This window comes from Rhinolophus sinicus, linkage group LG04 (genome assembly GCF_036562045.2).
Source record: "Rhinolophus sinicus isolate RSC01 linkage group LG04, ASM3656204v1, whole genome shotgun sequence".
NCBI classification, from domain to species: Eukaryota; Metazoa; Chordata; class Mammalia; order Chiroptera; family Rhinolophidae; genus Rhinolophus; species Rhinolophus sinicus.
Window position 1 is genome coordinate 185,728,568 of NC_133754.1, and position 13,358 is coordinate 185,741,925.

General features: G+C 55.3%; 1 protein-coding gene across 1 annotated transcript in view; it reads left to right on the forward strand.

Annotated features, from left to right (window-relative positions):
- The window catches only part of CFAP77 (cilia and flagella associated protein 77), a 119,497-nt gene extending 113,026 nt beyond the window's left edge, over positions 1-6,471 (forward strand). The window contains exon 6 of the mRNA XM_019728904.2: positions 4,177-6,471. Within this exon, the coding sequence (XP_019584463.2) occupies positions 4,177-4,299 (123 nt within the window). The 3' untranslated portion in view covers positions 4,300-6,471. The remainder of the gene's footprint in view (positions 1-4,176) is intronic.
- The last annotated feature ends 6,887 nt before the right edge of the window (positions 6,472-13,358 follow it).

The window sequence follows — 13,358 nt, forward strand, 5'->3', positions numbered from 1 at the left end:
CCTCTCCCATCTCTAGCTTTCTGGGAATCTTGTATTTCAATCCAGTATCCAGGGAGGGAGGGGATTATGATTTCTTGGAGCAGGGTTGACTACAGATCTCTTGTAAGATCTGACAGCTGCTCACCTCCCCTGCCTTTTCTGGTCCTCTAGCCACACTGGTTTGCTTGCATTTCCTCTAATTTGCCCCAATTCTTCCCACCTCAGGGCTTTGGCTGGTTCCTACCATCCAGGATACTCTTCCCATTCTCTTCCCCTGGCCAGCAACCTCATCGTGTCTAGAAAGAACTTCCTGCCCCCAGATGGAGTTGGAGTTCCTCAGCCCACAGTCTTATTAAATTGCATGAAACAATTACAGGCAGAGTGTGTTTAGCGGCCGCCTCCTGTGCCATCTTGCAGGTTCTATGTGGACAAGCATCTCAGCCTGTCTTACTCACAGGTGTGTCCCCAGTGGGGAGGCACTGGGTCCTGAGCTGGGCGATGCTGTTTAGATGCCCCCTGTTCAAACAGGACCAGTACCTTGGCCAACCTGGGTAGAGCCACCCCCGCCCGTCCTGCTCCCAGGGCTGCTGGCGGCCCTGGCGCTTGTCTCTTATTTACCTGCACTGACCTTAGAGCAACTCAGCTCCATTCAGCAAAGCTGTCTCCTGCCAAAGCCGTTACAATTTCTTAGCTCCAGGCGGAGACAGACTGCAGATGGCTTAATTTAGAAGCATCTCCGAAGGAATTCCTTGCTCCACAGCTCTCATCCTTTGACTCTGGGGGTCCACAAGGTCGTGACCACACACAGCTTGAGGCCTGACTTGTAATTAGGATCCTCTCTCCGGCTGAGCTGCTATTTTAGGAGGGGAGAGCGGGCCTGTGGGACAGGAGCCACAGTGTTCCCGGCACTGACTTTCACTCGACTTGTTTCGTAAGCACTTGTTAGGAGGCAGTGAGTTTAGGCATGAAGATCTGTGCCTAGAGTCCCACCGCGCTGGGTTCAGTCTGTGCGACCTGGGGCAAGTGACAACCTTTTGGGGCCTCCATTTCCCCATCTATAAAATGGAGACAATGTCTGGATGTCTGAGGCTTGTGTGAAATAAATGCACTGCACGGGGAAACAACATCGCTGTTGAGGGGAGCGGCTGAAGACCCCGCCGTGGGCCTCCAGGACAAATCGTGCTGAGGGGCGCGTGGGTGCATGGCATTCTGAGAGCCGGAACTCCCCTCTCAACGGACTCCCGTGTTCTGCTCGGGGATTAGGGATTTCATGGGTACAGAACAGGCCCAATTTCTCTTCTCTTTCTAAAGACCTGTCCCACATGGGGGTAAGCTTCTGTTTGAGTCAGCTTTTAGAGGAGTCCGTCAGTACCAAATCAACACTACCCAGAGCCCACCGTCAGCAACACATCAATACCACCCACCACCTACCATCACCACTACCCAGCACCTACCATCAGCACCAAATCAACACCACCCAGCACCTACCATCAGCACCAAATCAACACCACCCAGCACCTACCATCAGCACCAAATCAACACCACCCAGCACCTACCATCAGCACCAAATCAACACCACCCAGCACCTACCATCAGCACCAAATCAACACCACCCAGCACCTACCATCAGCACCAAATCAACACCACCCAGCACCTACCATCAGCACCAAATCAACACCACCCAGCACCTACCATCAGCACCAAATCAACACCACCCAGCACCTACCATCAGCACCAAATCAACACCACCCAGCACCTACCATCAGCACCAAATCAACACCACCCAGCACCTACCATCACCTGCTTCTTCCAACTGTTGGTGGCTCTTGGTGATCCTTGTCTCCAAATCATGGCTCCATCTTTACATGAACTGCTCCTCTGTCTGTGTCTTCTGTCTCATAAGAATGGTTGTCAGGATGTCCACCTGAATAAATCAGAATGTGCTCATCTCAAGATCCTTCATTACATCTTCAAAGATGCTTTTTCCAAATAAGGTCCCATTCGCAGGGTCCAGGGGTTAAGAAGTGGACGTGTCTTTCAGGGCTCACCCTTCAGCCCACTCCAAGGGTCAGGCTGTGTGGAGATGGCAGGATGAGGACCACCGCGCTGTGCTCCCCTGTTAAGAGCCACTGGAGGGACAGAACTATTGCCACTCTGAATGCTACAGAAGACCGCGGAGACCTGGGAGTCCCCGACGGCTGGGCGCACGAGTCAGGCGGGGTGCCCACGAGGCCCCGGGAGACCTGATACGCCAGCCTTACGGAGCATCTCTAGCTGCCTTCTGGGAACCCCGGGTGTCAGGAAAATCATGTCACAGTGTGAAAATCAAGCCATCCCTTGCCAGAGGGGACACAAAGCTGTACCTGGGGAGCCTTTTGTTTTCTGGCTGTTTTCCTTTCTTCTCAATCACTTTTGAGAGGCCACTTGGGAATTTTTCTAAAACTGGAGATTAAGCTGAGACCAAGATCATGTTTTGATCGATCAAGTGGGTTGAACACTGCTTTTGAGCCCTGGGTCTGGGTGGGCTCAGACTATGGTGGGGGCTTGCCCTGGGTTTTCAGACCCTTTGATGGTCCTGATACATATCCAAGAAACCTGAAACCTAAGGCTGGGGCTGGGAGGACTCCCAGAAATGCTGCCATGGAGGGAAGGTCAGTGGAGGGACTTGTGAAGGGTCCACGAACCCCCCAAACTGGCCTGCACTGTTTTGTACGTCAGGACTTGTATTCTTTCCCCCCAGAGGAGAGAGTCCAAGTCTTTGTGCAGAGTCTCGGAAGGGTCTCTTCATCCCCCAGAGATGAAGAACGTGGTTTTCCGTCCTGGAATAACTAACTAAATCTACTCATCGTCAGTTGATTTTCACGGGTTTCTAACAAGCTTCTGTAGCCTCCTGTCCCCTCAGCCAAAGTGGCAGCTGTGGCAGATTATTCTAGAAAAATCTAGAACTTAGTGCCCAGGGTTGGTGGGGGGCGGTGCTAAAACAGAGTTTCTCTACCACCAATTTCCTGGCCAACCCTGGACCAAACCTTCTCTGGGCCTCAGTTTCCTCATCTGTAAAATGGTGAACTGTCAAGTTGGATTCCGTTGGGCCCTGAGGTGCCCCGATGAGCCTGCTCTCCCTGACGATGAGCACGGCTCCCTGGACCTGAGGTGAGGACCTGAGGTATGGGTCTCACTGACCCTAAGCGGTGGCCCAGACCTTGTATTGGTGGTGGGGGTGGGGGGCGAGGGGACTGACAGTGTCCCGGAGCAAGGCAGCAGGTGCAGGTCTCAGGGGACCAGGAGGTGACATCAGCTCTGCACATGGCCTCAGTAGAGACATTACGCAGGCGGGAGGGAGGGAGGGAGGGATGGAAGGTGGAAGGGAGGGAAGGAGGGAAGGAGGGAAGGAGGGAAGGAGGGAAGGAGGGAAGGAAGGAAGGAAGGAAGGAAGGAAGGAAGTTAACAAACAAGTGAGCCTGAACCCTTCCCACCCTGTGCCTCCCTTAGGTTATCCTAAAGGAGAAATGCCATTTAGCGGCATTTTCCTCACACTTGGAGGTGAGTAACAGACCCAGGAGACGGGGTTGTTCACCCACCACCACTTCCTGAGAGGGAAGCGCTGGCTAAGATACCGACTGGATAAAATTGTAACTGAAGGGGCTCCCACTCCTTGGATGTGTCTCCCTCACATGTGTCCTCTGGGAGGGAGACATGACAATGTTCTGGAACCCGGGTTCTGGTACTGTTGTGTGTCGGCCCCTTTGCTCCTGGGGGACTGCCTCCCTCCTGTGAAGGAGCGTGACAGTGCCAGGAAGTCCCCCGGGCAGAGGACGGCTTGTTGAGGGCAGTTAATGGTGGAAAGTCAGCCTGTGAAAGATGACACTGGTTATAGGGCCCCACGGCATGGGGACTCCAGTCCCAGCAGGTGATATTTATTGTGCACCCGTCTTCCCTGGCAATGAGCTGGTAGAAGGGAAGACGCTGCTGCCCTGGTACCTGGGCAGCTGTGCTCCGGCTGCCTTCTGTCCCCTAGCTCGTCACCACCCAGCGCCAGGACACTCATGCCACTTCCTCTTCACTTCTTTCCCTACAGCTGTTTTATTATGACTCTAAGTGAAAGCAGGGGCAGACAAAGGAGAGAAGGGGAAGGGGGCAGGCGGGACGAGCCCCCAGAGCTCTCCTGCCCGCTGACCTACTTCTGTCTTCTGTCCACAGGTGGGCCCCCATCTCGATACCTTCCCCACCGAGGCTGATCGCCAGAGAGCATTCAAAGCCCACCGGGAAGAGCGTGCCGTGCGCCAGGGGACCCTGCGGATGGGCACCTACACCTACCCCTAAAGCTTTCTTGGCACAGTAGAAAATTCCAGAAGCACTCACTTTTCTGGCCCCAACTGACATAAGACACTCCCCTATTTTTACATGGGTTCTGCTTCTGCCAGGACCTCAGATTCAGGTATTAGGTAAATTATTTTTGTTAAGAGTCCCCCTCCTTGGTTAGCCAACACTAGCTCACCTTAGCCCCAGCAACTTGTACCTCCTAGGGCAGGCTACCCACCCTGTCTTCATAAGCCCTCACCTGACAAGAGAAACCCAAATTCCAAGGCAGATTTTAGACTCCAGGCTAAAGGGTGGTTCCAAGGCTCTACTCATTAAGTGTTAAGAACAACCGGGTATTTTCTGCAGAAAGCACGACAGTAACACTCTCTGAAAGCCCTTATTTTATATTCCAAACACGAGTTTTAATGGCTCTTTTGGGGACGCCTGATGTCTCCCTGGGACCTCAGAGGCAGGAATACCTAACGTTCATTCCTGGGGGCCTGCCCCTACCTCCTCCATCTGCCCTGTCAATCAGGCAGGCCAACCTGCGCTTCTCCACTCAGACTGAGCCTTCTGGGCGCTGGGCAGGCTGAAAGGACAGTGGCTGAGGAAATTCTCAGCCAAACTCCGGGACAGTTCTCACCTTCATCTTTCTGCACGTTCTTTGGCTTCTCCCCACAAATTATACACTGGTCTATTTTAAATTAAAATGCTATTTGTCATCTGAACCAGTGAAGCTATACTTGGTGTGAGAACCAACCTCAAACTCTTCAGATGACGCCATCACCACACAGAGACTCTTCAAGGTAGCCTACCTCCTCCAACACATCCCGACGGTGCCTGCACAGAGTCAGGCTCATTCCCTGGATTTTAAACCCCATTTCTAGTCTGAGGATTCCTGCACGGAATTCCAGACTCACTTATCCAACTGCTCCCTTGAGGCCGCCACTCAAGTGTCAGATGGTCATCTCAAACCAACACAGCTAAGGCAGGACACCTGGTGGGGTTTTATTCTCCCCAAACTTGCTTCTCCCTCTGTCTTTCCCATCTCATAAATGAGACCATTATCGACCCAGCTGTGGAAGCCAAAACCCTTCATTACTCTGTTTCCTTCGCCTCTCACACCTGATCCGTCAACAAGCCTCTCTCTGAACCCCACCATCTGTCTGGAGAATCACAGAAGGTTCCTTAACCGTCTCCCTGCTTCAGCCTCACAGTCCAATCTCCACCAAGCAGTCCCTTAGCCACAGCGCTCACTCCTGCTTTAGACTTTCTGCTCGCTTTGCCCAGGCCTGGGACACCTGGGTCCCTAATTGCCACCAGTCCTCCCCTTCTTGTCTTCAGATCTTAGCTCAATAGTCAAGTCCCTTACTAGAAAGGCCTTCCCTGAAATGGTGTCTGGTTAAATTCACAGCAACCTGTTTTATTCTCTGCAAAACAATGATCCCTTGTTTACTGCCTGTCTTCTCCAGGGGAGGGAAGTTGCCTGGGGTCAGGGGTCTCAGATCCAGGGCCCAGCAGTGGGAAGTGCCCAGTGATACCTGTGGGATGACCCACCTCATGAATGTCTGCTGTGACTCACCCCCCTCCAGGCTGAGCCTGGTAGGGAGACAGCTGAGTCTGGTGATTAGAGACCTGAGTGAATTTCTTGAGCAGCCCCTCATCATGTGCACACTGCAGCACATTAGAAGCCGAGTCCATAAAAATGCCACACACACTATCCCCCTCAGGAATCTGGCTCAGCTAGGGCCTTCCCAGACGCCAACCCATCCCAGAGGCCTGAAAGCCCCTTCCCACCACACAAGCCAGAGGGAAAAACCATCCCATCTCATCCTGGCTAAAGCCACTTGAAGCCTTCCAACCCACAAGGAGCAAGGAGCCAGCCTGGTGTGAGAGCACCGAGCGCCCAACGGGCCTGGCCACTGAGCTGGGCAGCCACTCCACCGGTCAAGAGCATGAAGCCAGCTCCACCCAGTCATTTCTGTGTGACCTTGAACAAGTGTCCTAACCTCTCTGTGCCTCCTCTGTGAGCAGAACCCTGACACAGTACAGGATGTCTGCTCAAGCTAAATTAGATAATGACTCCATCAAAGAATGTATATGACATGATCAGCAAAGGGTGTAGCTCTTTTAAGCAATCGATAATTGTGAATTATTATTTTCTTATTAATAAAATGCACTTAAAAGGGGCAACCAGACCGTGGGAGCAATTGAGGGGTGAGGGCGGGACGTTCAAAGGAACAAAAGCCTGTGTGTGCAGGAGCATCAAAAAGATAGAAATATTAATATTTTGAACTGAATCCACTTTTTTGCTCGGAAATCCCCAATGGAAAGGGGCAGGGGGCACATTAGGACACAGAATTTCCTGAAGGACCTGAAATTAGGCTCTGTCCACAGAAGGGTGAGGCAAGCTTTGCTATGGCAACGAGAGAGAGAGAGAGAGAGAGAGAGAGAGAGAGAGAGACAGAGAGACAGAGACACAGAGACAGAGAGACAGACAGACAGAGAGACAGAGAGACAGAGAGACAGACAGACAGAGAGACAGAGAGACAGAGGGACAGAGGGACAGAGAGACAGACAGAGAGACAGAGAGACAGAGAGACAGAGGGACAGAGGGACAGAGGGACAGAGGGACAGAGGGAGAGACAGAGGCTCACGGTACCGGCCCTCCAGGCCGGCTTTTCCCAGGACCTGGGCCCCGGGGAAACGTGGACGTGGCGAGAAAACGCCGGCGGAGAGCTCTCTAGCACCTCTCCTACGCCTTATCGTCACTTCTCGCCCCAGCAGGCAGACAGCGTGCTGTGGGACTTGCTGGGGCTGTGACAGGTGTCGGGGGGCAGCGCCTCCACCCTCGGAGCACCAGGCTTCCGGGCGCTCCCCGCCGATGGAGGCGGCTGTCCCGACAGTCCCTCGGCTCCTTGTCCTACAGCGCCACCCGCTGGCGAGTCCGAGTCCCAGGCCTGGGAGGTTCCTGGCCCTCCCCTCGCGGCTTTCCTCCCTGTCCCTCCCCCATCTTGGCTCTTCCCTCCTCATTAATTATTTGTGCCTGCACAAAGGCCCAGGTCGGATTCCACCTTCTTAGGTATCCTGTCGCATCGGCCAAACACCTTCCCCCACCTGAGCTGACCCTGGCGAAGGGTCCCCCACACACAACTGGGGTTCCTCTGACTGCCCTTCATGACCCAGGGTAGAGTCCTGCAAGGTTCCAACCCAGAGGGGCCTTGGGGATCATTTGTTAGCGTCCCTCCGCCACCATCCCCACCCCCTTCTCATGTGGAAAATACATGGTGAAGAGGCCTGAGTCCACTCAACAAGTGAGGGCAGGAAGCTGCCCCGGCCAGTGACCCAGGTGCTACTACAAGTCCCAGCCCCTCCAAACCACTTGGCAAAGATGGGCGGAGATGGGGGGAGCTTAGCTTTCCATCCCAAGGCCTCCTAATCGTGCGCCAATAAATGCCCTGTGGGGATGGTCATCGCCAGAGGTGTGGCCTGAGCCCGTTTTTTCTCCTTTCCCTGCTGGTTGGCATTTGGGGACCGTCCACCTCCTGGCTGGGTTTCCTGGCAACACCCCATCAGAGATTTAACCAAACAAAGAGTCCCATGAGTATGTGTGGGGGTCGGGGGTATAGAGCTGGTCTGGACCCTCCCCTGGTTGGCTTGCAATTCTTGCAAGTCCTTTGTGAGGTGGAAGGGAGGTGGTGCTGAAGCTGGCCTTGCACCTGGCAGGAGCAGGGAGCCAGAGCAGGCCTGGGCACCAACCTTTGGAAGCAGGGTTCATGGGCAGGGAGGAGCCAGAGAAAGATCTAGTCCTGCCAGAGAAGATCCAGGGCTGTGGAGTTACCCAGCAGCCCAGCCAGGACTAGAGCAGCTCTTAGCTGTAGGTCCAGCTTTCTTTGTATGCTGAACCCCCACTGACTTCAGTCTCTTTCCAGATTTTCAACCAAAACCCAAACCGCATTCATTCATTCTCTCACTGCCTCCCCCCCTGTCCCCACCCCACCATAGAACCAGATAATTAATAATTATCTTGGCAGAAGAAAGTGGGGGAGGGGCTCTGGAGTCTGGCTGTTGTGCAGGATTTTTATCAGGGATGGTGCATTTTCTGCTGTCTGCCTGGCAGGGGGCTCCTATTAGAAGTTGAAGAGGAAGCACTGTTCAGAGGCCTGCAAACTCAAATCCATTCCCCCAGGAGGTCCCTGGACCCAGCTAGAGATGGTTTGGCTTTTTGGTTCCCTCATCCCAGCTCCCCAACTAGTGCTGGTTTAGAAACCACAGATTTAGGGGTTCCAAGAAAGCACATCTCCATGGCAGCAAGCAGACCAGCAGCTCAGGTGCCAAGGTGGGCCTGTGCTTCCAATGGCACACGTACCAGCTCTTGCATTTCTCCTTACGGACCAGAACAGCCCCTTTGCTGCATTTCTTTTTACGTGGGAAACCTTTGATGATTGAAAGAAAAAAATAAAACTAGCTTGGCTTTTTATACAGCTCCCTAGGACCAAATACAGGTGAATTATAAACTTAAATCCCCAAATGGGAAATAATGGATAAAGCGGTATTAGACTGATGGGTACCATGGCCTCTGTGGGCTCCATTCTGTCACACTGTCCTTGACACTGCCAGCATCTAGCATGGGACAGACTGTGCCACAGAAGGGAGGGAGAGAGGGAGGAGGGAGAAGGAGAAAAAGGAGGGGAAAGGAGAGAGAGGAGGAAGGAGGATGAGAGAGAGGGAGTGAGATAGTAGGGAGGAAAGGCGGGAGGAAGATCGGAGAAGAAAAACAAGCTCTTTTTGGTTTCAGGAGCTCCATGGGGTTTTGAGCCAAACCAACAAAAATGGTTGAGAACAGCATGACCTCCAAGCCCACAAATTATCCAAATACTTCTCCAACCCCTCTGTCTGCAAAGCAGAGAGATATGAGCACGCAGGCCTGGCCTACATCATCAACATCCCCTACCCACCGACATTAAAAACTGATTCGGGTTGGGAGGCCCTTAGCAGAGGAGGGAGCTGACCTCTCCAATGGGGGCTGGAAGACAAGCCTGGGGGCTCTAAGCTGCCAGAGAGAAAGCTCTGTTATTAGCAGTAGTTTTACTGCGAAAGGTGTCATTGCCACTCCCCAGGACCGAGCCAGGGCAGAGTCCCCACAATGACATGTGAAGTGAGCAACACCATCCCCATCTCACAGCTGAGAAAACCCTGGCTCGGAAGTGTCTGCTGGAGGTCACAGAGCAGGGCTGGGACTTTGGCCAGGCAGCTCAGGGCCTGGCTTCAGGCACCAAATGTACGGGGCTGCCCCCAGAACTCTGCAACCAAGGCAAACAATGTGTTTTAATGCAATATCTTGTACATCAACATTTCAAAATCCCTGATGGACAAAATAGTAACAGTTTCAAACAAGACTCGTGGGACTCACCTGGTTTGCCTCACCTGAATCCCAGCCTTGGATTCTGAGCCAGGATCCTACTTCAAGTCTGGCTAGGTCTGGAGTCCGTATCCTCAACCTCCCACCCCGCCAGCCAGCATGAGACTCAGAACTGTGAAGGCAGGCACTCAAGGCACAGCCCATTTGTGAGCAGAGAAGACCTGAGGATCCTTCTCAAAAAGCTCTGCCGGCTAAGCCAGGTGAGCAGAATCGGCCAAAACAACCTTCTGCCTGCTCCAGGGCTGAGTGGCCTCGGGTGGAGAGGGAGGTGGGGCTGGGAGGCAGGAAGCCGGCACTCCCAAGCCCATTCCTGACCCAAAGCCAAACCCAAGGCAAGAGCCGAAGGCTGCAGAAGGATGTGGTTCAACAACCAGGCCGCTTGGCTTCCTCTCAGGCCTTGGGCCTCTCCCACCTTCTGCCCTGGCTACAAACCTCTGATGTTGACATCTTTGTACTAAAGGGAGAGCTGAGGTCCAGGCGAGAGGGACGCACTGCTGAACGTGGGAGCAGGGCTGGAGCCCAGGCCTTCCAGGGACTCAGGCTGGGCCGCGCAGCTGTCCTTTCTGCCCCTGGAGAACAGCTTCGGCTCCTTCTCTATGTGTGTTTGGGGGCAGGGGGTGGGAGGAGAACTTTCTAGGGCTTTATGTCCATCAAGAGGCTGAAGGTTTTAAAGAGCAATTTCAAAGGCCTGGAGGGGCAGGGGCTGCAATTTGAAGCTAGAATTTCCAAGAGAGAAAGGGAGGCTGGGGAGTCCTGAAAGGGGTCCTGGGTGCTGGGGTGGCAGTTCTGGGCCCTCAGTTCAGACTGAGTGGTTCTGGGAGGCTGATCCTGGAAGTGCCCTAGTCACACTGATCCCTTTCCTTCTCCTGAGCCCCCCCAGCCCCTCCCACCAGGCCTGGCTTCCTCCCTGGGGAGGGGCCAAGACAGCCAAGGGCAGGGGCCTGAGGCTGGGGAGGGGAGGGGAGGTCTGCCTCCTGCTGTGTAAATGGAGCTCTGGGAGGTTGAGTGACTTGCCAAGGTTCACACCCAGCTTTGCTGGACCTGAAGCTTACACCCTTCCAGAACCAAGCAGGCTCCTTTTTCAAAGGGAGGATGGGTCTCCCACCCAGGATCCCCTGGATGCTTAGTAAATGCTAATTCCTGGGCTCCTCTCAGTTAAACAAGAGCCCAGGTGAGCACACACAAACCTCTCCGGTTATGGACAAGCTGAGATGCAACAACCACTCAGGTGATGGAGAAAAGAGAAAGGAGGCAGGTGGTGCAGCTGGAAATCCCTAAACGGGAATAACACCGTGTTAGTGAGAGAGGGCTGGATCCTCCAGTAAATTTCAAATGAAACAAACAGCACAGAATGTCTTCTATTGTAATAGAGGCGATAATTCAATACTTATGATGGTATACTAACAACCTGTTAAATATTCTTGGGCTCCAAGAAGCAGGGCGAAGCCGGCTAGGGCGGCAGGGGTTGGGGTTCACGCTGTTCTTTTCCACCGTAAGAAGTTCGCCCCCCCACCCCACCCCACCCACCCACAAACCCTCGCTCCGCTCTGATCCTGGCGCAGCGCTCTGCACCACCCGAGGCTTTGCTTTCGCTGGGTCCGGGATTCAAACCCAAGCCTAAAACCTCGCCGACCAGAAACGGTCTCTGCTTTGCCAGATGCACGTCGGCCCAGGGCCCGGCCACTCAGGACTCGCCGGCGGGCAGAGCAGGATACAGACTTTCCTGCGCCGGGCCGGTCCCACGAATCCTGGCCCGGAGTCTCATGGCCTCTAACAGGCCCTGGAGGGGAGTCCCGTTGACCCAAGGTGGGACCTCGGGTGCTCCGGAGATGAAGTTCCTCCGGAGGTGACGACGCAGGCCCAGGACTTGAGAAGCAGGGGTGGGGTGAGGGTGGAGAGGGGGACAGAGTCTCCCAAGGTGCCCAGAGCAGGAACATGCCCAAGCTGGGGGCTGGCAGGGAAGGGTCCTCCTGATTTACGCCCGCCCCCTTCCACCAAAGGAAAATGAACTACCGCAGGGCTCGGCCCCGCTGCGGGAGGCGCCCATTTCAGCGGTCGCCGAGCCAGGGCGGGGGCCTGTCGGCTCTGGGCCCCTCGGCGCCCGCCCTCCTGCCTCCCCGACAGCTTGCAGCCGAGCCGGGCCCGCCGTCCCCGGGGAGCCGCCCGTCCTCGCCCCCAACTCAGCCGGCGGCGGGGCCGCTTCCAATCTGCCGGCGGGCGCAGGGGGAGAGCGTGGGGAGCCGGCGTGAGGCCACCGCCGACTTCGCCCGAGGGAGAAGAAAGTTTCTGCTCTGCCCGGCCGCGCGGGGCTTCCCCCGGCTGGGTCTCGGGTTTGGGGGAATACGGGCGCCTCATTTTCCGCTGCGGTCTCGGACGCTGAGCTCGACGCGGGGCCCGGGTAGTTTTCTAGGGGCCGGTGGGGAGGAGAACAGGAGCGCGCGGGCCCTCCTCGGAGGCCTGGGCTCGGTCCGGGCTTGGGGCCGGCGACGGGCGCCTGGGGTACGCGGGCGAGACTGAAGGCCCGCGGGCTCCGCTCCTTCTGCCCTTTGACCGCTGGCCCGGATCGCGATCCCGGGGGTCGTGTCAAGAGGATTGAGGCCCGGGACGCGCAGAGCCCGGGCACCGGAGGCCGACCCTCAAAAGACGCGGAACTAGACCGTGGCGGAGTGGGGAGGGCAAGGGGGCGCGTTATTCACAATGAAAAGACCGCGTTTCCAACGCTGCCTTGAAAATACATCCCAGGGCGAGCTCCGGCTCAGCGTGGACTAAACGTGGACGTTTGCAGACGTCTACACTCGCCCTCGGAAGCTCTTGTGCATTCCTGTTCCGAGGTACAAAGACACCCGACCCCGGGCCCCCGGGCCACAGGAGGGGCTACAGGCGGGGGAGGGGGCCCTGCCTTCTTTGTGCGCTGTGCCTCCTCCCTCTGACCACGCGAATTTATCGAGGTTCCCCCAACGTCTCAGACACGATCTTCCCACGTTCTCCACCCTCGTCCCACAGTGAAGCCATCATTCCGGCCCCTTCTCGGGACAACCACCAGGCTTTCCCCACCTCTGCCAGGCCGCGGGGTCCTAAGAGGGCAGAGACAGGGCTGCAAATTGTCCTACATTCGAAACATCTAGAACCCAACGGAAACGCCCGAAAACAATGCAACTTAAATTAAAATCTTTCCCCCATCAGGACAGGGCTTCTCCACACGCACTCCTTTCTCTGCTGGTTTTAGTCCCTCTCTGTCGCTGGAGGAATAAAAAAACGGGGGTGGCGAAGAAAAACGATCTATGACAGCCCCACGGACGAATAATTTGAATAATTGTGGGAAAGGGTCGGGGAAAAGTTTACAAACCTCCCATCCCAACCCACCGGCCGCGGCAGCCGGCCCCGGACCCCTCCCCGCCGGCCCGGCCCCCCCTCAGCTAATCACCCTCATTAGGAGCCTCATCACCGGCCTAATGAAAGCAAACCGTGTGGAAATCGCCGGTAAACAGTTGGGTCTGTGCTGTAATTAATTCAGTGTCTCTTTTAATCAAACTGAAAGGGAATCGGCCAGCGGCTTGCGGAGCTGTGACATCACCCCCAAAATCGGCCAGAGCCAATCAGCTTTATCACTCCGGGGACACGTGGGCGAGTCTCCTTTAAAAAAAACACACACACACAA